The 27,401-nt window shown below is 37.6% G+C and overlaps 2 protein-coding genes across 2 annotated transcripts in view; both read left to right on the forward strand.

Moving 5' to 3' along the window:
• Positions 1 to 27,401, forward strand: part of LOC111506053 (probable G-protein coupled receptor Mth-like 3) — a 64,854-nt gene that overhangs the window by 3,552 nt on the left and 33,901 nt on the right. The gene's annotated exons all lie outside the window — the stretch shown is intronic.
• On the forward strand, positions 18,121 to 22,292 carry LOC141486498 (uncharacterized). Its single transcript, XM_074184610.1, has 2 exons — positions 18,121 to 18,943; positions 19,003 to 22,292. Exons 1-2 carry the CDS (start codon positions 18,361 to 18,363, stop codon positions 22,290 to 22,292), a joined length of 3,873 nt encoding a protein of 1,290 aa, XP_074040711.1. The 5' UTR covers positions 18,121 to 18,360.

The following is a 27,401-nucleotide window of genomic DNA, read 5'->3' on the forward strand; positions in this document are numbered from 1 at the left end:
TAGGTGTGAGCCACAATAAACCTGTAATAACTGCCATTGTGATAGTTAACAAAAAATGTAATTTTTTTCATAAAGATCGGGGTCGGTCACCTGGTTTTTTCGATATCGATATTTGTCCAATAGAGTAAGCGTTGAATTTAATTTATGGTTGGTGTTCTTTGACGGCATCACGAAGATTATGTTTCCTTCGAAGTAAACATAACAAACGTATCCTGATGCAATCTATGAGTTTGCATTTCAGTTCGGCCATATCTGAATAGGTGGGTCCGAAAATTTATTTAAAATAAAAACTGACCAATGACTTCAATGAAAAGAAGATGTAGGTCTTGAGTAGGAAGGGTTATGGAAAAATTCGGGAATATATATTAAACAAAGATCAGACCAATCAGGGGACGGTGAAAGGGAGAAGTGTTAGGAACAGTTTTTCAGACTTGGGAATACTATTAATTGGGACAGGGGCGATCGGGCTGTTGCGAAAGAGGGTCGCGAAAAGGGATTTTGCGATTGAGCAGTTGCGAAAAGATCGAGAGTTAATTTGGGAGAGTCGCGAAAGGGATTTGCAAAAGTCAGTTGCGGAAGAGGGTCGCGAAAAAGGGACTTTTCGAAAAAAAAATTTGTGACAGTGGAATTTCGGTAAATTGCGGGTAGTGAGTTAATTGTGGTGTTGCGTTTGGTGGCACTTACAACGGTTGTGTATTTCACACGGATACCGTACCAGAACCCACTATAGTATCGTGAGTCAATTTGGATTTTTTACTAACCCCCATGTCGGTAAAGAGAGGGAGAGAGAGGATGTCATTTTAATTTTGTAATAATTGTCTTATTGTTGTTGCGTCTTGGAGACGATATGAGAAGGGCAATAAATTACACTACACCCCTTTCATATGTGTAAATATCAGTAAATTAGTACCAACGGGTTTGAAGCCAGGCAATTTCAAATAATCATTTCAGAATTTTCACAAAGCTCGACTAGAGTAGTTTAGGTTTTCGCGTATGTTGGAATTCTACCTTATGAGAGAGTATATAACATTTTACAAGTCGATAAAGAGATAATTTTTGTTTGACAATAAGCTATTTGAGACGTGCTTTCTTGAAAAATTTTGATCGTACTTTTCGAACATTTTTTTCTTAGTGTTTTGTTGGAGTTTCATGTTATATTTTTACATAGTTATTTCTTTTGTAATATAAGCCTAATCTGATGCTTCTTGTTATTTTTAATGGCTCACTACTTGAGTAAGTCCCGCACTATTTCAGGATAGTTGAAAGGCCTTTAGCCTTAAGTATTAGTCTCCTGCCTCGTTCTGGAGTGGAAAGGTACACGGTGGTGTACGTTTGGCATTTCAACATGAATAGACTGACGCCTGAACAACGCTTCAAAATTGTGCAAATTTATTTTCAAAATCACGGTTCTGTTTAAAATACGTATCGCGCACTACGTCCATTTCACGGTCAATCGTCCATCAAAGCAATTAATTTGTAACTATGGAATATTTTCGCACCACGTTTACTATAAATGATAATACGCATCCACAGAGACGTTGTACGGTGCTACAGAAGAAGGCATTGCTTCTGTAGAGAGTAGCATAGAGGAAGACCCGAATCAGTCTATCCTCCATCGTGCACAGGAATTGGATACGTGTCCATCCACTTTATGGAAGATTTTGCCTAAAGATCTTGGTTTGCGTGCTTAGATAATCTAACTCGTGCAAGAATTGAAGCCACACGATCACCTAGTAAGGCGTAGATTCGGTAAATGGGCTCAAAACAAGATTGCCGTTGATCCCGATTTTCATACGCGAATTTTGTTCAGTGATCTCATTAATGTTTGAATGGATACGTCAGTAAACAAAACTGCCGTATTTGGAGTTATGATAATCCTCAAGTGTATGTCGAGACATGATTACTGACTTTTTTGTTCATCAATTAAACAACCATGATGTGCAGGAACTGTGGTTTCAATAAGACGGCGTAGCATGTCACACAGCCCGTGCCACAATTGATTTATTGAAGGAAACGTTTGGTAACCGCATAGTTTCACGTTTCAGACCCGTGAATTAACCACCAAAATCGTGCAATTTAACTCCGCTGGACTATTTTCTGTGGAGATATGTGAAGTCGCCGATAAGCCCGATGTTGAGCACTTGGAGGACAACATTCGCCGCGATATTGCCGATATAAGTCCTCAAATGTTGGAAAAAGACATCTAAAATTGGACCTCCAGGTTAGACTACTTCCGAGCCAGCTGTGGCGGTCATATGCCAGAAGTCATATTTAAATTACAATGCCAGCATTTCGAATAAAGTAAATTACTTGTTAATTTGAAAATGTAATCTTAGTTTTATTCCAGACACGCCCGAGGAAGCCATTGTATGGCGAAACACGTGTTGCGTTTTTGTAAAACTATCTAATGAAAATCACACAATAAAGTGTTTTTAGAATACGTTGGTTATGGATTTTCATAAAGGTTCGGCCGATTCCATCATATATCCATTTTAAAGTTTTATATCTGTATAAAACACCATATATATGTCAGATACAAAATTATGGCTGGATGGCTTTGTTGACACCGTGACTTTAAAACATTTTCATTTCGTTTTGTTAGTTAGTTTTGTGTTAAAATTGGGTTACAAGAAATCACTGTACACTATTTGTGGGGTAAGAAATGTGATATTCGGAATGATAGCATAGTACATTAAAACCGATATCACTACCGACAAAACAATTAAAAATTTATACTAATACAAGTGAACATTTCTATTCAAAATGGCGACGTACAAGCTATTCTCTCCAAATTCAATATAGTGGCACCATGAGAATTGATTTTTTTGTTGAATTCATGTAGGTACTTTTCATTTATTTTATTAAATGTTGAAAATCTCGTTTTTTAAACCTTTACCGTACCTTTACCGTACCTCTTTTACTACAAACATAATCAAAGATACTATTCGGTTCATTTATTTGTACCAATGAAAAAATAAATAGGATTTTGAAATTTTCTCTTTTCGACTGGCGCATACAGATGGACTGCATAAGAGGGGTACATTTCAAGTTTGAAAAATACAACTTCCTATTGAAATTTTCGATACAAACGAGTAAAAATTTATATTTATAAAAAATAATGAAAAGTACGTGAATTTGTAACAAATTTTCGATTCGCAGTTCAAAAGCTGAGTAAACATCGTTTTTTGTTTCTAACTACATCAAGTTGTTGGACAATATTTTGCATAGATGATAATAATAATAACTTTATTCATTCATTTGAAAGGTTTCACATATAATATTAATAATAATAATACAGAAGAATGGCAGTAAGTGCAAAAGCACTTACTGCCTATAAAATTAACGATAGTAAAAAGGATATATGTTCAAGATATAACTAGTGATATATACTAGTGAAAGAAAATGGCACAATAATTGGAACAATAATATAATTAAAACGATTAAGTGTGTGGTTTCCTAATTGAAATGATAGTAATCATGTACATTGAATTCAAGTAATTTTCAACTAAATGGAAAACTACTATCCCAGATTGAGAAAAAATGAATAGTCTTAATTTTTTTAAACAAGTGAATCGATCGGTAGCCAGGCGGTTCGACGTGGGTGCTTTGCTCACTCACTCGAATTGACTGCCGTGTTGGTCGGTGGTTCAAGCTCCAGTGTGAACGATCGATTTCTACTTGCTATCGTCCAACCCATGTTAGGAATCACACGTTAAAAGGTAACACCTCGTTAATCCTTAGCTCGCACAAGTTTCGTAGGGGTGCGACAGATTTCGAAAGTACGAATCGACTCAGGAACAGTATTATACAGTTTCGGAATCAGGTAAGTCACAGTGCCGCCATATTGAGTTAAGAGAAAGGGCGCTTCTACGACGTTGAATAGTAATTTTTGTTAAATAATAGGAAAGGGGAATTTTATATTCCATCAAATGGTTGGAGGAAAAGAAAGGCTTCTATTCGAAATTTTCCACTTGGGTTAATTTCAGGTGGAACCGGAATAGATTTCCAATTGTTTCATTGGCAAAAAAATTGGTTTACGATATAAAATTGTTAGCTTTTTTAAACTGTTTAGGGGATTGTTAGAAAATATGAAACAACAAAAAGATTTACCCCTGAATGTGGCTTCATGTTACTGCCTGAGATTTACTTGATGTTCTAGATCTCAAAAGTTGTTGGCCACAGAAAATGTTTCAAGTGCTCAGTTTAAAACCGTAAAAACTGGACACTGGTAGCTCAGCGGGACAGATTAGTGGGTACGTTAAGCTTAGTGAAAATACTAAGTTCAAACAAGAATAAATAAGTACGTTTAATTATCTCAAAAATGCCAAGTGACAATGGCAGGCTTCAATTCACTATTTCGCCTAAAATTCCCCAAAAATGATATATATGTATGAATATCAATATGAATATCAATAAGGCATCCAAGACTGTAATCAAATCTTATATCGGTAAACAATAACATCAATTTCAAAATAAATAATTACTGACCCAAATCACCTATTTGTATCAGTATCCACCTGAATATCATAGATCTAATTCAACGAAACTAAAAGTGAAATAATAAGGATAACTATACCGCAGTGCACTTTGGTTTTCAATGAACTGGTTCTATATTCGGTTCTATATGTAATGATGATATTGTGATGAGGTGAATTGAATGAAAGGTGACCGCTACACTATTAGATTGACATGAATACTAATACTAGTTAACTGAATATTGAATTCTTGGTGGTATTCTTCAATACATGTGGTTTCATGGAACAGACTCACCAGGATTGATGAAATATGTTCTCAGCTATACGGTGTGGCCAGGAAAGGTCTTAGTTGGCAGTACACCCGAAATCTCATACTCCCCCACACAGCATGAATCACAGATCACTACCTATATGGCGGGAGCCATTCGAACATACATCATTTTGGGATGTTGAACATCCCAAAATGATGAAAACAGCAACCAATATCGATGTGATACACTATTAGTTGGATTAGTAACTAAAGTGTATTCCAAATAATTAATGACAGTTCGTTGTTTTGCTTTGAAACTTCAATTCTTTGAATTTTGACATGCGCAGATTGAGCTGCCGGAAGTCACCCTGACATTTCTCGAAAAGGGCACAACGTAACATAATGAGGAAGAAGTATCAATACTGTCATCGCACCCAGAGGATAATTTTTAGCGACCTTGACAACGAAGTACGGTCCAGGGCCGCACGAACAAAGGCCCAAAAATAGAAAAGAATAAGAAATCTCTATCTGTCGGTAATATTCGATATAGTTTCGAAAGTGCTATTTTCTGTCAATATTATTGATAGAAAATGTGAACAATGCTTACAGGAGATAATACTACGGAATTTCGGCGAACTCATATACCTCACGTAATATCAGAATATCAAAACGATAAAATATATCTTGTTGACCCATAGTTATTTACGGTAACAATCGAAGAAAACGAACGAGACAAAACCAAATAAATTAACAACATAAAAGATCAATGCTGAATGGCTCAATGAAATAAATCACTGAAGTACGTAGTCACCGTGGTACTATCTATATCTGTATTTGTAGAGTAGGGAGGTTGAGTGTAAACCCACAGCCTTTAGGCCACATGTGACCCTTTGTACATCCTCCCGAGGAGTTGTCCTCCTAGGTCATCGTCCATCCTGTCCTTTCCAGGAAAGTGGACACTAGTCCCATATTATGGAGGTGTTTCCTTAGTTGATAGTGGCCAGTCAGAAATTCTACTATTAAGCGTACATTTTTTCTGGTCATCGCCAGATATTTCTTTGGCGCCAGCTTCCCAGGGTCGCCCAAGGTGATCCTGGCAAGATTGCATCCTTTGATTCGATCCCATCTCTTTAAGGATTGAGCATGGGTGTAACATTTGGCTAGTTCCACAATTGTTGAAGTCATCAGGCCGTAGGTGCCAGTGGGACCTAAAATTCTCAGTCCAGCCGCTTCCTTGGCTAAAGATTACCTTTACCCCTGTCGTGCTCTTCAACTCACCTCAGGATGATGTTATTATCTACCGAGGCTTTGGCTAAATCTTGGTGACACTCAGGTACTAGCCCCGAGGTTATACGTTGTCTGTTCAAGGCTACTATGGCTTGTCTGCTATCAGTGCAGATTGTTATGTTTCTGCCTGAGATTCCTTTCCTGGTTTTGCTTTTGTGCCGATTGAGATATCAGTCATTTCTGTTTGGACCACGCTGGTATTTCTTCCTATTTCCCACTTAATCCTTAAGCTTAGTGATCTGGAATATACTCCACATCCTGAGCCTTCTTTGGTATTTGAGCCGTCTGTATATATGCGTATTGCATTTATAGCATCTGACTGTGGTCTGCTTAATTTGTATTTTGTAGGGTTTATTAAACACAAACCTGGGTTCAATTGCACCACTTGTTGCCTGCAGCACAGGTTGCGCAGTAAGCGCTTCCCGCCATAGGCCCAGCCTCAATTGACTCATTCCTACTTCGAGGTTTACACCAGCCGTGCGCAATCGTACCGTGGCCATTAACGCAACCTCCTTAACGTACAGGTCCAGAGGGGTCAGTCCCGTAATTAATTCCATTGCCGCGGTTGGTGTTGTTCTCGTGGATCCTGTTTAAACAAGCCAGTCGCTGTATTTAATATAATTTTTGGATGGCCGTTGCTTGTAGAACTTTTGGTCCCCATGCAATGGCTCCATACGTTAACATAGGTCTTATTAATGCAGTGTAGATCCAGGTGACCACACGGGGTGAAAGACCCCGTGCGCATCCCACTGTCCTCCGACATTGCTCATAAGCCACAAATGCTCTTTTTGCCATACTCTGTAGATGAAAGTTCCATGTTAGCTTCCTGTCGAGGATAGTACCAAGGTATTTCACCTCTTCGGAGAAGTTTAGTTTGCTTTGGAAGATTTCGGGAGGTTTTAAGCCCGATAAACTTCTTTTCCTGGTGAAAAGGACCATCTCAGACTTCTTGGGATTGATCGACAGTGTGCTCCTTGCACCATGTTTCTATTAATTTGAGTCCATCCTGCGCTCAATCACACAGTATGTTGACGAATTTGCCGGTCTGCAAGATAACTATGTCGTCTACATATGCAACTGTGTAGAATCCATTTTTGTTGAGGTGATTTATCAGGGTATCCAGAACTATGTTCCAGAAAAGGGGTGATAAGACCCCTCCCTGTGGAAATCCCCTCATGACCAGTCACTTCACTGTGATGTCTTCTACACTAATACTTATTGCTCTACTAGAGAGCATCTTGAGTATCCATTCTTCTACAACCAGGGGTACATTCCTGAAGTATAGTTGCTGGGTAATTGTTGGAAAGATTGTTTTATCAAACTCTCCCTCGATATGTATGAATTTACCAGGGTGGATTCTTTGCTGTCCAGTGATCTCTCGATTCGTTGGACAACAAAGTGGTACTATCCAAAATTGTATTTTCTTGCAGTATTTTCGTAACGTCGAAAACGAAGTGTAACCCCAAGCAACTGAACGGCGCCATGTACAATGATTTCGTTGTCATCCAGTATAAAATATTATTACATACTTTTGAGTTGATAACTTTCAGAAGTCTTTTTATTTTCTCATAATTTTTTTTATTGAATTAACCTACATACCCTGCTTCATAATCTCTTTTAACATATGATGAAATCTATCTCAACCAGTTTTCCGTTCGAATCACAGTAAAACTTCGAGTGGTTATACTCGTACAAGACCTAATCAGAACTTTCTCTCACTCTCGCAAACAGGTAGCTGTCGTTTGATACTCTTTACTTTATCTGTGGGTTTTCATACGGGTAAAACACGTTTATTTCATAGTTTCACATTGTTTATTTAAAAATTATTCACTGCTCTGCAAAAGCCTACGATGATTTAATGCTCCCTCAAGTACCTTTTCAACGAATCGATTTCCGAGAGACTTTCATTAATATTCGAAAAAGTTGTTTTCGCCAGGCGACCTCGAAAGCTTTTCCAATTATGCATTCGAGTGCCTGAGATAATATCGATGGAGTTTCAATTACTCGTGTTGAAACGCTTTTAGGAAATCGAGTCATCCCAGGAGTAAATGCATCCCGGAGGTAGGCGTTTTCAGAAACAGTTTATTATTATATGCGGACATTCACTGAAAATGAACGAAACGTTGCCAAAGTTCTTAAGTAAATAGCGTAATATTTTAGAAAGAAAATAAATTTATATCAACTTGATTTGGATGATTCGAGGAATTCTGAAGTAGGTTGTGTATTTTAGGTAAGAAGTTGATTTTATGTAAATACAACTATACAGTGTCACCATTGAAGTGCGCACCATATGGGATACTTTTTTTTCGAAAAGTTTCAATGAAGTTTAACTTCGGCACTTTTTTGTGCTTTAAATTTAACTTAAAATGATGCGGTCAACTGCGACCCACTGACGTTCGGTGTTTGTCAAATTCAACTTTTTTTTTGAAAAAAATTGAAAAAGTGCATTTCTAGATCGAATTCAACAAAAAGTTACTTGAAAAAGTTTTGTCTACGGAATTTTATATCCATATGCCAAATTTTATGCAACTAGGATAAAGATAACGTTTTGCTTATTTTTGACAGATATCCCCTTTATTTTAAAAAACAAGTTCGGTTAATTGTCATCAATTTATGTATACATAACAAACTCATCATGGAGTTTAACTTTTCTGATACATTTTTACCTATACGGATATTTTTAGAGAGAAATTAAAAATTTGCTAAAAAAATTTTAACATGACTGGTGCAAAGTTTCAATCACTTGGTTATTTTCTTAAACAATCCTTTGATTTCAAAAAAGCAGAAACAACTTAAAAAAATGCAAATAATTTCGATAGAACTATTATTATTATTATAAATTTTAAACAACAATAATATTATAGAAAATACAAATGGGTACAACAAATTACTTATTGATCTAAATGAGGTTGTCAAACACTTATAGCCTACATTTCAGTAAGTCGTCCTCCACTTTCAATACAAATTATGGTCCTTCTACTGACATCTGTAACTGCATTTTCAATAAATTGGGGATTTATATTTGCACAGCACTCGCGAATGGTATTTTCCAGATAGTGTATGTCAGTAAATGGTCTACTTCGGTACACTTTTTGTTTCAGGTAACTCCACAAGAAAAAGTCTAAAGGCGTCAAGTCGGGTGATCTAGGTGGCCAATAATGTTCCCAGTTACGTCCAATAACTTTGCCTTTGAACATTTGTTGGAGGGACTGTTTTACAGCAACCGTGTGATGTATTGGTGCGCCATCAAGCTGATACCATAGGTTGTATTTAATATTTAAAGGCATATTATCTAAAACTTCACTAACCTCATTATTTAAAAGGTTGAGATAACCGACGGACGATAAATTTTCCCTAAAGAAAAATGGCCCAATTATTTGGTCGTTAAGTATCCCACACCATACATTAGTTTTAAAGGAATACTGATCACCACATTCAACTATGAAATTAGGATTTTCTTGGGCCCACCATCGGCAATTTTGAGAACTTACCGTTCCATTTGAAGAGAAAGTTGCCTCATCTGTCTATAAAATTTCATACGGAAACTTTACATTTCCTTCTCTCTCTCTCCTTGAAACCAGAATGAAAATCCCAAACGGACATCAAAATCTCGTCCTTTTAATGTGTTAATAAATTTTGGCTTGTAAGGCCAAAATTCATTCTTTAATAACATTTTTCTAACACTTTCTCTCTTGTAATCGGTATTTTTTATAATATCGGCTATGCTCGTTTGCCCGTGTTCAATAACTTTTAAACAAATGTTAAGTTGGGCCTCCTCATCATATTTACTTGGAGTGTGCTTTTTCTTAAATTGATTTGCTACGGATCCTGTTTCTCTGAATTTCGACATTATCCTTGACACAGTAGTATGTTGAACATTTTTTCCTGGATGCCGTTCATTAAAAATGTTAGCTACTTGCCGGTATGGTGTATTCTCACCACATAATAAAACTATTTCTATTCTTTCCTGAAGAGACAACATTATTGCAACAATAACTGTTGAAAATTTGACAAGTATATCAACAATTGACACTACCATAGCATGCATTTTGTTTGTCAAGAACTACTTAAAAATTTTATTCAACGTGATTAATACTCTGTAAATACTGAATATTGAAATTTTAATGTAATTTCAACTCTAGTAATTTTATTAATACTTATTGCAGTTTTTGAGTTGTGTCTGCTTTTTCAAAATTGAAGGTACTGACGTTTGTTTAAGAAAATAGCCAAGTGATTGAAACTTTGCACCAGTCATGTTAAAATTTTTATAGCACATTTTTAATTTCTCTCTAAAAATGTCCGTATAAGTAAAAATTTATCAGAAAAGTTAAACTCCATGATGAGTTTGTTATGTATACATGAATTGATGACAATTAACCGAACTTGTTTTTTAAAATAAAGGGGATATCTGTCAAAAATAAGCAAAACGTTAACTTCATCCTAGTTGCATAAAATTTGGCATATGGGTATAAAATTGCCATAGGCACAACTTTTTCAAGTAACTTCTTGTTAAATTCGATCTAGAAATGCACTTTTTCAATTTTTTTCAAAAAAAAAGTTGAATTTGACAAACACTGAACGTCAGTGGGTCGCAGTTGGCCGTATCATTTTAAGTTAAATTTAAAGCATAAACAAGTGCCGAAGTTAAACTTCATTGAAACTTTTCGAAAAAAAAAATTCCCATATGGTGCGCACTTTAATGGTGACACTGTATACTATGATTTGGAGGCATTCATAATCTAGAATGAAAAGAACAACTTAAAAATCACCTCTCGAATATAACTAACATTTAAGTTATAACAATCAATACGTAACAATGATTTTTTTTGGAGTAATATGTACTCGTATATACAAATATTTGTCCTAAGACAATTTGTTTTCATCCGGCAAAATTCTCTGCCGGATAAAAGCAGAGGACTGTCATTCTAATAATAATAATAACAAAAATAATAATAAATGGGCTCCAATCATCATAGAGATACATTGCCTATAAAGAAGAAGTAGGTACTAAATCAATAAATGGGCGAAGTTCAGCCGAGGCTGTTTTATAACTTAACTTAGAAGATAGCATGTATCATATACAATATAATACATGTTATAATAATTACCTAGTATACATTAATAAGTGGGTAGTTCATGAATCTTTGTAAAACAAAGAAAAAAAACGAAGGCTATAAATTTCAAAGTAAATATTAAAAATCTATAAGACGAATGCAATTGTTTTGTATTTTTTGTAAGCGATTTACATCGAATTGTATCAAAGCAGGCCCGTAGATTGTATCGCAATATGCTAATCTAGACAATATGAGGGTTTCGAAAAGTTTCAACTTCAATTTGGAAGTTATATCTCAACTTTGATAGAGTTGACGTAAGATACTGTACGAGCTACGACAAAGTGAATTCATATGTTTGTAAAATCTCAGATCAGCATCAAGCCACAAACCCAAGTACTCGCTTTCTACAATTATTTGTAGAAAATCTTGGCCAAGTTTGATTTAAATTATTCCTTCAATTTCCCACCTTTTGTGGTTCGGGCCAAAAAATATCGGCTGAGATTTTTTAGAATTCAATTTCAGGTTATGGGCTATAGATAGATCCAGTAACTTTTATAGATCGCTGTTAATTTTTTCCATTGCCACCTGCCAGTTACTTGAAGGAAATTGATAATATAACTCAGTGTAATCTGCATAATGATGAACTGTGCAATGGTCAATTATTTTAGGGAAGTCAGATATATATGGAGAGAACAGAATGCGGCCAAGGATAGAGCCCTGAGGTACTCCAGGTAAAGCACTTGAACACTTTCCATCCAGACATACTGACTGAGTTCGATTTCTGAGGTAACTTTTAAATAGATCTACAGTCCCTTCACTGAATCTGAAAAATGACATTTTCCTACTCAGAATATTGTGGTCTAATGTATCGAATGTTTTACTGTAGTCCAAAAGTACCATGGCAGTTACTTCATTATTATCAGCTGCTTTGAATTAATCTTGGGTAATATTGACAAGAGCGGTGGTGGTGCTATAGAATGCACGAAATCCAGATTGAACATTTGTTATTAAATTTATTGTTGTACACAAAATAATCGATTTGATCTTTCAGAATCCGCTCGAACACCTTTTATAGGATAGGCAGTTTGCTAATTGCCCCAAATGATATAGTTCAGTTGGATTTTCACATGTTGGCAAAGGGAGTACAATTGCATGTTTCCATGCGGAAGGAAAATCATTTGTTTCTATAGAGGAATTGAATATGTGTGTTATGTGATTGATAAGATGAAACCAAACCAAAGTCCAATCGTCCTAATGGAAGAGCCCAGAAGAGCAAAGACCAAAGAAAGGAGGCTAAATTCGATCAAATGTCAAGGTTTTCTTCGATAACCGTGGCGTTGTGCATCAGGAGTTCTTGCTACATGCTTGTACGGTCAATAATGAGTATTACCTTGAAGTTATGTGCCACTTGCGAGAAGCAATACAAAGAAAACGTCTGGTGTTGTAGGAAAACATTTTATGACTTTTGCATCACGGTAATGTACCTGCTTACTTGCCATTGCTTGTTCGTAATTTTATGGCCTCAGCCACCGTATTCACCAGATTTGCTCCCCTGCGACTTTATCATGTTCCCAAATTCTAAGAGGCGTTCCAGGAGATAAAAACCTAATCGCTGATAGAGCTCAAAGACATACCAGAACTGTTTCGAGGATTGGAAAAAAACACTGGCAGTGTATTATATCTGAGAGGAAGTACTCTGAAGAGCACAACATACAGTTATTTATACATTGTGTTGAAACTATAACCCAAAAAAGGACTCGTGATCTAACATCAGACAGCGCTGTTTCCACCAGCTATATGTCTTATTTGTGGTGCTAGGCTGCACCACGAATGCCTTGGACTTGATTGTCTTTGAAGGACAAGTCTGAGTATACATACATCTTTCCTTACGAAAACATCATCTATGATAACGACAGAAGACTGAACCACGAATATCGATGATAATCGAGGTTTCCAAAGACGCTGTGTTGCAAAGTATACTTGGACAAATGGTTCGTTCTGTTGATTTTGTGAATGACCGCCTTTGGGAACCACATTTATCAAAGATACTCGTGTTTTGGATTTCTGTCGATCCCATATAATCAGATATGTTTTTTAAGGAAAGACAATCAAGTCCAACAATGTATTTGTGGTGCAGCCTAGAACCACAGATAGGTGCAGGTCAACACAGTACTGTCGGTGTTGGACCACGAATGCTTTCTTCTATGACCTGGTTAAAACCAGTTGCTCTGCAGTGAAAGCTGGAGAGGAAGACAGAACCAATATCTTTCAACGTTGTCGAAGCCATAAATACATGAAGAAATACGAATTGTAGCTTGTACCGCATTGACTGAGTTGGAAAAAACAAGAGAATTGTTAAAAAAAATTTTTTTCGATATAGTTAAGTCATGAACTTTGTCTGGAGAATGTCAAATGTTATTTATACTGTGGTAAATTATGAATATACTGACCCGTTACTTGATGAAAATAACACTATTCATGCTAACGATTTTCACACTAAACATTTTGTTTTGTATTTGATAAATGGACTGTAAAAAATAGGAGTTCGCTATCTCAAAGAGTGTTTGACTGGTTTTATAAAGTTGCCTTTCAATGGCCAGAGAATAATGATGAGAATTTATTACACGAGACTGTGTTTTCCTACCTTGAAATCGTTCTGCATCCAGATCCAACGTTGATTGAATTCCTTTTCTTAGAGAGGAAACTGGGCATAAACACAAGTGTTTATATGAATAACTATTATTAATGAAGTCTTGCACTTGTAGAGCGAAATTATTATTATCGAGGTAGATCACTTATCGAGCCGTTGACAACCGATTCAACAAGGTGTTGAATCTCTGCGAGCCAGCCTTCTCCGAACATGGAACGCACAGTCGTTCTCACGATAATGAGAGAAAAAAAATATAGGAAAAAATAATAAGACAAACACAATATCTCTTAATTATATGAACACAAAAAAAATGGAGGTGAAGACGGAACACATTTTATTCGAAATGCGTTTTACCACACGGAAGTTTCATCAGTTGAACTGGTGGTAGGAAAATCAAGAAAAAACTTCGTATAAAGAGAATATCGAGAATATTACCTTGAGGTACACTAAGGTAGACATACAAATGAAGAAGGCTGTCATTCTAGGTTCATTGCGTTTACTCAGGGCACATGTGTCTTGACACCAGTGATCATTTACCCCGCGGTGTGGGTAGTGGTCATTGTTTGATGATGTTAGTGCGCCCTTCTAAATATATCGGGACTTCGGGAGAAAAATTATAATGAAAATAAAAATATATTATAATATATACCGCAATTTCAGTTATTTATCAAGCGGAAGGTTCACGAAACTTTACGACAGTGTTTCAATTGGAAGACGTAACCTTTAAAATTACCTAAAATTTGTCTCGTTCTTCAAGGCCGACTTGTTTCGTACATTGCCCACCGAGAAATACAGTATTCTGTCCAGTTAACGATGTACAGGTAGTTTATATATAATTGCTGAATATACCCAATTAAAAGACAATCTGGGAAAATACAACGAATAAGTTCATGCGAGTTAAAACATAATCATAATACTCCAGTACCTACATCGAATTGATATTATCCTTCTCGAAATGTTCCAACCAAAACACAATTTAATTTACTTAGTTATGAGGTGATGAAATTTATTAAAAACTAGAACCACGATCTATTTCGCATCAACTGTAAAACACAACACGATTACTATGTAAATAATGTGTTCTTCTAATTATATATCTTCGCAAGAATTAACTGCGTGTTTTCCAAACAGAATCATAAAAACAGTGTTGTTTTCATCACATATTTTCCACTCATTGAAAGTAAAGTGGTTTGCGTGAAAAATCGTTGAAATTGAAACGGGGAGTAATGTTGTGTATTTGTGTCAACAGGTGGATTTTTTTGGATAACACAAACATGCTAGCATATCTCTCGATATGGTACAGGAAAACAATTGGAAGAATATATATCCCAAACTTGAATAGCCAATTGCAGTAAACTCACACAGAATTCATTGGGTAAATGCCCTCCTTGAAGGACCTGTACAATGTAAATACGACTTTCCTTCTTGTTGATAGAAAGTTTTCTTTCAACTTCTTAAATCAACCAATTTTCTAAGTTCATAAATATGAAGCTGTTACTAATATATTTTTCTAACATATTTCATATTCAATACAAATAAAAACGTCTAGTCGCCTATACTGTATTTCATTCTATGAATTATATGGAACCCCACGAATTCGCAAAAGTGAGTAATATCATATTATTCAACGAGCGGTTAATGTGGCCCGTACTTGTGTGAATGAAATTTCTCGACGCGAGTCGAAGGCGAGCGTGGTGAATCATTCAAGGGAGTGGTAGTCTTTTTCGCGAGTAGAATAATATACTCTTTCTAAGACTTCAGCAGAAATATTTAGAAATGAGATTTACTTGTAAAATATATTAGAGATCAGAGTAATTGCATGGAATTTCATAGCAAGAAATAACCTAAAAGAAGCATAAATATTTTATATTATTGGTAATTTATTTAGTTTCATCTAGTTTGAAATTGGATAAAAAAAACTATTGGAAATATGATTATCCCGAGATTGAACACAGGTCAGAGTTATAACTTTCTGATTGATTGGCCGTTACTTGATGAAGATCCATAAACTACACGATATGATATGATCTTCCCAAACTTTATTTTCAAAAAATATATCGCGACTAGTATAACAATTTTCAATTGAAGGTAACTCATATACAAATTGAACTGAGAGCTAACGGCAACAATGTTTAATGTTAGAACTAAATTCTTACCGGGGTAATTTTTATTGTCTATGCATCGCCATTGCAAATAATTGAAAAGTAAGATAATTCTATAAAATTTGCCCCCCGTAACAAGATAGCTTCTGCATATCGATAGGATTTACGAGCGAATAGGTGAACCAGTTCGTTAAATACTTTGAAACATCGGTAAACTGATCAACACTTCGCAGGTCTATTATATTTGCGTCCTTGAAATGCCATAACTAGTCATTCGGTTTCTTCATTATCCTTATCTGCATAGGCGTAGTGTGCTCTGTTTCTTGTGAAGGTGACTTCGTTTTGTATTTATTAAATATATTTTATTATATTTATTAAATAGACTGTTATATTTATTAACTTTGAAATATAAGACAGAGTTGGCGGATACTTGTTTTTCAAAATACATTATCATAGATTTTCATCACATTCACACTTTAATGTGAGATAACTAGTTGACCTAGTCATTAAACTCAGGTATAAATGTTCGTTAAACTCAGGTATAACTGTCATTAATTAGTTCCTAGAATATTATTAGTTTCTAGGTAGATAGTGATATTTCAAAAAGTACATATAAATCACAATGTATGTAGAACTCAGTTTGTTAGTGAACACGCTTGAAAAAGCTACTGTGCAGCGAAACACGTGTTGCGGATTTGTTGATCTGTTCTAGTGAAAATCTCACAATGAAGTGTTTTACAAAATACATTAACTTTAAAATCGTTTTTGAGGTAGGTAAACAACTGACAAATAGCTGAATAATATGATTGAATTTTATTATTTCTTTAGTATTAAGATGGATGCCGTAGCAGGTCCAAGTAATGTACAAAGGAAGCGGAAGTTGATGTCATTAGAAGAAAAACAGATTGTCTGTACACTGTACGAAAATTTAAAAAATACACTCCGTGCAGTGGAAGCTGTAGCCCAGTGTTCATTTTTAACGGGAATATCCGTGTCGACAATTGAACACATTGTACGTGAAAAAAAGGCGACTGGGATTGTATAAGCTCCAAAAGTACATTGTCGTGGTAGAAAAAAAATTGAATTCGACGAGTACCAGAAAAATTTTGTACGCTATACCATTCGTTCTTTCTTTTTTGAGAATAAAGCGCCAACCCTCGAAACCATTAGGATAAATGTAATGGATAATGATCTCATTCCAAAAATGAGCAAAGAGAAGTTAAGGAAAATAATAAAAGAAGATTTAAAATTTATATATGCCAAACGATACCGTAAATCTGTCTTAATAGAAAGAAAAGATATTGTCGTGGTAGAAAAAACAATTGAATTGGACGAGTACCAGAAAAATTTTGTACGCTGTACCATTCATTCTTTTTTTTTTAAAAATAAAGCGCCAACCCTCGAATCCAGTAGGACAAAGGTAATGGATAATAATCTCATTCCAAAAATGAGCAAAGAGAAGTTAAGGAAAATAATAAAAGAAGATTTAAAATTTATATATGCCAAACGATACCGTAAATCTGTCTTAATAGAGAAGATATAGTCTCATGGCGACGGAGATATCTTCGCTCTATTAGAGAAATGCGTTCTGCTCACAAAAAGATTTATTATCTGGACGAAACGTGGGTGAATGCTGGTCACACAGTATCTAAGATCTGGTAAGATACTACTGTAACTAGTTATCGTCAAGCATTTGTGGACGGTTTATCAACAGGGTTACGCAGACCAACGGTAAAGGGCAACGACTAATTGTTGCCCATATAGGTAGCGAGAGTGGCTTTTTAGACGATAGTGCACTAATTTTTCTACCAAAAAAAACGGGGGATTATTAGTAGTTAGTTTAAGCCGATTTCAGAACCTCCCCCCACCACTTTCAACCTTGAAATGACCTCAACGTCACACGAAGTTGCGAAGGTGACTTTGAGGAGGTGTTATGAGTTTGACCTTGAACGACCTTGGCATGCGTCATACGGCAACGCAGACAAGGTGACTTTGAGGTGCTGTTTTGGGTTTAACCTTGAATGACCTTCATTCTTTTCCCATATTTTCGACAAGGTGACTTTGACTTCCAATGAATTCGAGCCAGTTTTGCACCTACACGATTTAACGCAACCAAGGTGACTTTGAACGATTGTTTTGAGTTTGCCCTTGAACGACCTTGATCAACGTTACACAAGGCAGGCAAGGTGACTTTGAGGCAGTGCCTTTGAACGACCCTGACACACATCACGCGACAAAAGCAAGGTGACTTTGAGGTAATGTTTCAAGTTTGACCTTGAACGACCTCAATTGATCCACGTTGTTATTTAGAATATTCGACTTTGAACGACCTTCAGCCGCATGGACGAAGAGACTTTTGGAGTGCGTTTTCAGTTTGACTTTGAGTGACCTTCTACAATATCATGTGTCTTTGCTGATGTAAATTTGAGGGCGCTCGTGTATTCTCCTTCCCTCCCCCACTTTTTGAATGAACATATAAAAGAGGTGCTACTCATTCACAGGAGTTAGTTTGATATCGCGCGTATTGAATATATCTACAAATATGTTTCACTGTGATAGGTGTGGTAAAAGTTTCAGCCGTAAAGATAACATGCGTCGTCATCAAATGCAGTCCTGCAGGCCGGATAATGATGCAGGTCCTCCAGCAAAACGGCCCAGAGTGGATTCTGCCCAACCAAGTGCAGTTCAGGAATTGTGCAACTATTGCAATAGAATGGTACCTGTGAATAGGATGAATTCACACCTCAAAACATTGGAGCATAGAACAAATTCCTGTACGGAATTTGAGGATGGTGTGAAAATCATCAACAGCGCATTTAAATATAGGATTGTTAGCTACAGGGTCGAAAGTAAGAATCCACATTCAGACTATCAATCTTTCTTTAATGAAGTGAGGCATAAAGTTGTGACTTTGATTGATCGAATGGTGCAAGTTCATAACACCTTGAAAGTGAACATGGAGTTGTTTGGGAGGTACATACTTCAGACGCAGGAAATATTAGAGGTGAAGTCTTTCAACAGCCAAAACCAAATTGTTGATCAATCAAACAACCTTGAAGAGGTTTATAGGACATTCGTCGACACGTTGTCTGCAAAAGCTGTGGAATTTCAAGAACGCGACTCAGGTATATTATCTACATAAATATGAAAGATTTCAGTCATTAAACGAATAATGTGTTTACAGGTTGGACTCTGGAGAAAGTTGTTTTTATCGAAGTAAACATCAACAAATATAGTCCTCTCAGTGGATCCTCCTACATCAAGCTTCCAGAATTCATCGCTTTGAAGAGGGCAGTAGTTAATGTGAGAAATGAAGACCATTTTTGCTTCGCTTGGGCGGTGACATCAGCTCTGCGACCAGCGCAAACTAGAACTTCTGAAGTAGGCTCATATCCAGACTTCAGAGATGTACTTAATGTTGAAGGTATAGATTTTCCCATGAAATTACGTGATATTCCACAATTTGAGAATATGAATGATTGTTCAGTCAATGTTTATGGGTTAGAAACAACTTTTGAAAACAACAAACCGAAATATGAAATTGTGGGTCCTCTTTATTACGCACGGCGGAAACTCGGTCGCCATGTAAATTTATTGAACATCACCGATGAATCTAGTAATAGCCACTATTGCTGGATAAAGGATCTATCAAGGTTAGTTTCATCACAAATTTCATCCCACGGGCATAGAATGTATTTTTGTGATGGTTGTTTGATGTATTTTTCAGACGAACGCAAATTATTACGACATCAGTTGAATGATTGCAATTTTATTTGTACCACCATTCCCACAACGCAAATCAAAATTGATAAATGTGGTAGGGCCATACCGGAAAATATATTAAAATTTGAAAATTTTGAAAGGCAGTTGAAAGTCCCCTTCGTGGTATACGCTGATTTTGAATCAATTCTGAAGCCTATACATACAAATGAACCGGATCCAATACGTTCCTTCACAAATAAATCATTTATTCACGAGCCATACTCATTCTCATACCGAATTCGTTGTTCTTTCGATGATTCAGCCTCCAAATTTGTTCTTTATCGTGGGGAGGACGCTGCCAAAGTATTTGTAGCCAGGCTGGAGTCTGACCTGAGGGCCATCTACTATACATATTTGAATCGTATCGTGCCAATGAAGCCATTAACAGCATCAGAGGAGAATGAATTTTTAACTGCTGATAGTTGCGGTATTTGTGAGAAACCCTTCGAATTGGGTGACGTCAAAGTGAGAGATCATTGTCACTTGACGGGAAAGAAAAGATATGGAGCTGCACATTCTCGATGTAATTTGAATTACAAGTTACCGAATTTCGTTCCAATAATTTTCCATAACTTGAGCGGCTATGACTGCCACTTGTTCATAAAAGAGTTATGCACTAATAAGAACAAGGTGGAGGTTATCGGTCAAACAAAGGAAAATTACATTTCTTTCACTAAGCATCTATTGATGGGTACCACAATAGATAAATTTGGTAAATTGAAAAAACAATTCCTAAAGCTGAGATTTATCGATAGCTTTAGATTCATGGCGTCATCACTGCAGCAGTTAGGGGAGAGCTTGTCAGATGAGCAATGTTATGAAACACGAAAGTGTTTTCCGGAAAATGAAAAATTTCTTTTGATGAGACAGAAAGGAGTTTTTCCCTACAGTTTTGTTAAAAATTTGACCACGTTAGATTGTACTGAGCTACCATCAAAATCCGATTTTTATGATCAATTGAACGAGAAACACATATCTGAGGATGATTATGAGAGGGCAAAACGTGTATGGTCCTTGTTCGAGTGTGAAACGTTAGGAGACTATTCAGATTTGTATTTGAAATCAGATGTATTGATTTTATGTGATATTTTCGAAAATTTCCGTAATATATGTCTGGATAAATATAAATTAGATCCAGCCCACTATTTTACTTCTCCTGGCCATTCTTGGGATGCCATGCTCAAATACACCGGTGTAGAGCTGGAATTGCTTACGGATATTGACATGATAACTTTTTTCCAAAAGGGTATTCGTGGGGGTATTAGTCAGTGTTCTGAAAGAAAGCATGTTGCTAATAATCGTTTTCTACCCGATTATGATGAAAATGAAGCATCATCATTCATCACTTATTTGGACGCTACGAACCTCTATGGTCACAGTATGTCCCAACCATTACCGACAGATGGGTTTACATGGCTATCCGAACAAGAAATTCTTCAACTAGATATCATGGGTGTTCCAGACGATGGTCCTAAGGGTTATGTTCTGGAAGTAGATGTCCATTACCCTGAAGAACTTCACGATGCACATTCGGATCTGCCATTCCTTGTAGAGAGCGTAATTCCACCCGGTACAAATTCAAAAATACCCAAATTAATACCTAATCTGAATGATAAGAGAAAATACATTGTTCATTATAGGGCTTTGAGGCAGGCAATTGAAAATGGACTGATAGTGATGAGGACTCACAGAGTTCTCTCATTCAATCAATCACCATGGTTGAAGAAATATGTAGACCTTAATACCCTAATGAGAAATCAAGCTACAAATGTTTATCATAAAAATATTTTCAAGACAAGAACAAATGCTGTCTTTGGAAAAACAATGGAAAACGTTGATAATAGAAATGACATTCGGCTTGTGACTCATTGGGAGTCTATAAAGCGTGCAACTGGTGCAAATGCTCTCATCGCTCGGCCAAATTTTAAAACGCTTTCAATTTTCTCAGAGGACTTTGTCGCCATTCATATGGGTAAAGTGAAAATAAATTACAATAAACCGCTATATCTTGGATTCAGTATTCTTGATTTATCTAAAACAGTTATGTATGAGTTTTTTTATAAATTCATAAAAAAACATTATGGGTCAAATGCTTCTCTCCTCTACACCGATACCGACTCTCTCATTCTTAAAATTTTCACGGAGAACTTTTATGATTTCATGAGGGACAATGTAGAGAAATTCGATACATCCAACTACAAAGTTGAAAATCAGTTTGCTATGCCTATAACTGAACCAATATTGGGAAATATGAAAGACGAATTTCCTAATGATCCAATTATCAGTTTTTATGGTACCGGCGCAAAAGCATATCATGTCAAGTCCGTTAGTGATGAATTGAAGAAGGCAAAAGGGATAAAAAAGTCGGTCATAAAAAATCAAATGTCACTTGACGATTATAGGAAAATAGTCGAATCAGGTGGTACCATATTGCGTAAGATGAGCACTTTTCGAAGTGAGTTACACGATGTGTATACTCTAATGTGTAATAAAGTTGCGCTATCATACAAGGATGATAAGCGATTCATCATCCCCAATACCACAAAAACATTACCGTGGGGGCATAAGGATATTGAGTTCTACCAAACCAGCCCTGAGGTAAATTTCAAATTCCTTATCGACGCCCTCAAAACTGTGCCTAATCATGAGGCGGATTCTGATGAAAAATTGGATCAACTCATAAGATTATTGGAGGAACAATCAGATGATTAGTTAGTTCAATGTGGTAAATCTATACCTACGAAGCTCTGAAATTATAATATATATTATTCCCATTGTAAATATCAATTATGATATAGATTATGAAATAAAATATATCAGTGATACATCTTGTTTCATTACAATTCCAACACAAAGTATTGAAGAGGTATAAACTATTTTTCATAATATTGGAATATATAATATCAAGCTATCCACATAATCTGCGAGAATATAATATAACAGTGTTGCCAGACTCATCATTTAGTCCCCGTATTAGATAAAGTGGAGGTGGTAAGTGGAGGGGGGTTGAGGAGGAGTGGCTTAGGTAACAAAAGCGGGACTGCTCAGGAGCACTCATCATTCGAACTGCTTCTTCTAGCCTTCGAATATCTACCGAATTTAGTTGGGTCTCTAGCTGTGTTCATCTTCTTCGAATAAAAACTGTGAGTATATAAGTAATGTTGATTATTATGCTTTATTCTAATATTTTGTGAATTTCTAGTGTGCAGTATGTCTTCAATCATTGACGCTGATAAATCCGTGGAGGGTAAGGTCAACATCCTGCAGGACGTGGTGGTGCAGCAATCGGAGCTACCACAGGATATAGTGGACTTCTTGACTGAATTCCAACTTGGACCTCCACTTAGCCCCCTTCCAGAAGAAGTTGTGTTGGTAACGGCGGATCCAAGACCCGGAAGCAGCTGGATGGAGGATGTTCCTTCGACCACCCCTTCTTCTGAAACGAAGAGCACCGCCAAAGTTGCGAAGAAGGGGTCGAAGATTGTCGGTAAGAGAGCGGCTCCGAGCGGTAGTGATGAGGACTTTGCTGCTCCCGAACCCGTTAAGAAGAGGAGGCCCTCCGCTAAGCCAAAACAGGTGGCGTCGTCGGTGAAGCCAAAGCAGACGGAGCTGCAGAAGTACATGAAGATGTGGGACGAGTCCAACCCCTATCGACGGCCGCCTATGACCTCGACCCTCTGGCGGGCCCCTTCCACGTCAGATACTACCATCTCGACGTCTAAGGCGACCAAGACGAGAAAGCAGTCACCGACGGCTCCGCAGATGTTAACTGCTGCGGGCGACATTGAGCCAGCCATCACGGCATCTTCGGAGGCCACGACCGAGCCATCTCATCAGCCACCAGCCGGCCCCATAGCACCTCCGCCACCGACGCCAAGTGTTCAGCAGGTAACTTCTGCCCAACCCTCTGGCCGCCACCTGGAGTTACCGTCATCGCAGAGAACCTCTAGCTTAGTCGAGGACGTGCTTGAGCTTGACAGAATATGCCAAGAGAGGAAGGTGAAGCTGGTGACGATCCAGGGCAGCGATGCAAAATTGGCGGAAATTGCATCACGTAAACGACGATTTGAAGTTCGACAGGCGCAGCTAGTCGAACAGAAACGGCGTTTGTTGGCTGAAATTGCTGAGGTGGAAATCAGCATCAATGGGGTCGATGAGGAGTACCGTGTTGAGGCAGATTCAACAAATCGGTACCGCATGGAGGTCGACGAAATGGCCGAGCGTGTTAAGGCTCTCAGGGAGCGGATCAGGAAGAAAGTTGACGTTGTTGGGACATAACCTCCATCTATTTCCTTTCCCTAGATCCTTTTTTTTTTCATGGAGTACACGTGAGTTGGTTGGTGTACACAGGGCACTGCGTGGTTGGGGCAGTGTCCACTTCCCTCTCTTCTTTTCATCCCGGAAAAAATATCTTATGAACGCTTCATTCCACATCATCCCCACTCCTCCCCCACTCCTTCCCACTCCCTCTCGAAAGTATAAAAGTAGAGAGTCTCCGATGGAACATTCAGTTGCTAAGCTATCTTCAACATGGCAGTTACTTATCAACAAGCGGATTCCACCACCGAGCCACACGCATTTTTGGAGCCCAGAAGGTCACCTGACAACTGGACCGTCGAAGAAGGTGAGGTACATTCCACCACAGGGCATCATCACTACGAGCAGCCCGGAGCATGGCACGATACCAGACTGCAGGTGATGCAAGTTACCAGCACCGATGATGCGGACGTCTCCGAAAACGAGTTCCTGGATCCCAACGTGGATACTGATTCTGACGCTGACCTGTATGATGGCCTGTGGGATGACGACGAGGTGGACTATGACGCGCCATCAGTGATGTGGGACCTATTTCCTAGGGAGACGGATGATTCTGATTCGGACGATGAAGATATTCCTCCTGACCCACCAATCCCCATCGAGGATAGTCCACCACCATCCCCTATCCTTATAGAATAATCCTAATTTCTATTCCTCATTCCTATTCCTTTCCTAGGAGTACACATACTGTTGGTTGGTGTACACAGGGCACTGCGTGGTTGGGGCAGTGTCTACTCTTCCCTAAATCTCATCATTCACAAATAATTGTACAATCACACAGACGATGGTCATCCTATCTTCATCGCTCATTCTCTTGAAGTATACATACTGAAGCCTATTCAAAATTGTTGTAAATATTTTGCTTTATTTGAAAATATATACTCTGGTTGCTATATACGGGTTGTGGCAGCATTTATACTTCCAATCCAATCATGTTCTAGTCATATTCAATATGTAGAATAAATTATATTTATAGTTTAAAATTGATTTCGAAATGTTATATCTGTATTTGAAAATGTAATGAAAATAATAATAATTTGTTTGTTTGTTTTTTCTAATTTAAAAAATAAATTCTGACAAAAAAAATTCTGCTCCTGTTTTTTTCCAACTATTATGCTGACATAACTACAAATTAGTCTGTTTGAAATGAAATACCTATCAGGTATTCACCTTTCAATTATAGTAGAACGCACATTTATGTGGTTAGCTGATCAAAGCAAAATTTTCCTCCTGAGTTGCCTGCAAAGAGAACCAATTGATGATGGTTCATAGAGAAGATAGACTTGCAATTATAGTGTATTTCACTTTATATATATGTGACGGATGATATCTGAGAGTGATAATACTAATGCGTGATGATAGAATCTGAGTAGTAATCTCAAGTTAGGAGTAATCTTTATATCTCCAACTTCTAAGGCACCTACAATTGAGCGGTTGGGCTTCAAGCTATGATATCTGGGAATAAACTACATATCCTCAACTTCTAAGGTATTGTTAACTGAGCGGTTGACCTTGGACAGATGTCGTAGTGCCACTAGTGCTAGCTTCAGGATGAATAGTTTTGTCCTCTGGACCACGTTTCTTGGTTCGTTTTTTATCTTCATCCACAGGTGGCGTTACAGTTGCCGGTGTTGGTGTCGCCTTCTTGATAATTTTAACTGACTGCTTAGTGTCTTTCACTGGTTTATTTTCAGTCTTTTTTTCAGCGACAGGTGGAACTTCTTTTATCTTTGTTTGTGATTTTGAGCGTGTGAATTGAACCTAAAACGAAAATTGGGAGATAAATTGTGGTTGTTATTTCAATTTCATTATATCACAGTCATAAGTCTTTTGTATAAAAACTTAACCAGGCCTAACTGTCGGTAGGCGCAATTTTTAGAGGCAAAAGCTTTTGTTGAACTATTATTTGTCATAAATTGATCTACGGATTAATCGCCACTGTCGCGGAATAGATGAAAGTTTACGATGTAGGTGAGAAATTAAATACACTCTGTTTTAAAGTTATGACGCGGTTTCAACCGCGGATCCGCGACTGCGGCGGAATGAATCACGACTCAATCCGTTGAATGAATCATAATTCGCGGGATGAAGATAGGAAACAGATGTGGTCCGCTTCGCTCCGCTTCGCTCCGCTCCGCTTCAAAAATTTTTCGACCCGCGAATTAAATTAATTCGCGGCCGCGAATTAAAATAATCCGCGAATCCGCGGCCATGGCCGCGGATCCGCGGTTTTATCTGCGAATTATCCGCGGATCCGCGGCCGTGACCGCGAATCCGCGATTTAATCCGCAGAATAATTTCAACGGCGGTCACGAATTAATTCAATTCGCGCGTCGAAAAATTTTTGAAGCGGAGCGGAGCGAAGCGGAGCGAAGCGGACCACATCTGTTTCCTATCTTCATCCCGCGAATTATGATTCATTCAACGGATTGAGTCGTGATTCATTCCGCCGCAGTCGCGGATCCGCGGTTGAAACCGCGTCATAACTTTAAAACAGAGTGTATTTAATTTCTCACCTACATCGTAAACTTTCATCTATTCCGCGACAGTGGCGATTAATCCGTAGATCAATTTATTTATTCTGTCACAGCCGTTGATTCGCGGTTGCTGCTTCATTATTTCAGTGGCAGCCGTGTAATTTGCTACGCGGATCATGATATTTGGGGCAGGGTGTAGTTGATATTCATTCTCAATTGTAAAAAATCCAATTTCATACAACTTTCGTCATAACTTTTTTCCGTGTAAAATCGAAAATATACTAGTTATTCAATGAAAATGTATATTTTCAGCTGTAAACCAGTTTCATATTCTACTACTAAGTGGAAATTTTCCAACTTTCAGACCTGAGAAGAAGAATCTCATGTCGCGAGACGATATTCCCCGGTGTACTACTACTACTACTGTTTGTATGAATAATGTAGCCCTGAAAAGGGCTGTTTTTTTTTGACCAGAAGGCCCACGGTTAGTGTGTCACAGGTTTGACACTATTGCATATTATGCATGCTGATACTCTTGTGAAATTTGTGAGCGGCCTTTCACATGCCTCACACCAATACTGACCCAGCTGCATCATAGAGACCGTATCATGGGTGTTTACATGTTGATACCAGCCACCGTTATTGTTACGTATCGAGTAAAATCGAAAACAGCACCAACATAACTTCTGGATACCGCCATCGATCGTTCTGATATTTACGTGGGCATCTGTCACACAATACAGATCCAGTCGATCTTCTAATGTGTCGGTGACGTTGAGCCATCGGACGCCGATCATTAAGGCACCATCATCTTCAGATGAATCAGCCACAATACCTTCATCACTCAGGTCATCCTCGATGACATCCCCTTCAACAATCTCCTCGTGCTCCAAATCATTAGCATCTTCGTCGACTACAATATTTGCCTCGCCTCCAATAATTTCAACTTCCTCTTCTACAATTCCCTCTATGTTGGGAGCCATTTCATCCCCATTCAATGACTCTTCATCCGTCCAATTATTCTCAT

Source organism: Leptinotarsa decemlineata, unplaced genomic scaffold (assembly GCF_025532065.1).
Source record: "Leptinotarsa decemlineata unplaced genomic scaffold, Ldec_3_MD MMD2_tig00026354_RagTag_RagTag, whole genome shotgun sequence".
NCBI lineage: Eukaryota > Metazoa > Arthropoda > Insecta > Coleoptera > Chrysomelidae > Leptinotarsa > Leptinotarsa decemlineata.

Coding starts and splice junctions, on each gene's coding strand:
- LOC141486498 (XM_074184610.1), top strand. CDS start 18,361: ATGTTTCACTGTGATAGGTGTGGTAAAAGTTTCAGCCGTAAAGATAAC. Junction 18,944..19,002: donor ATTTCAAGAACGCGACTCAG/GTATATTATCTA, acceptor ATGTGTTTACAG/GTTGGACTCTGGAGAAAGTT.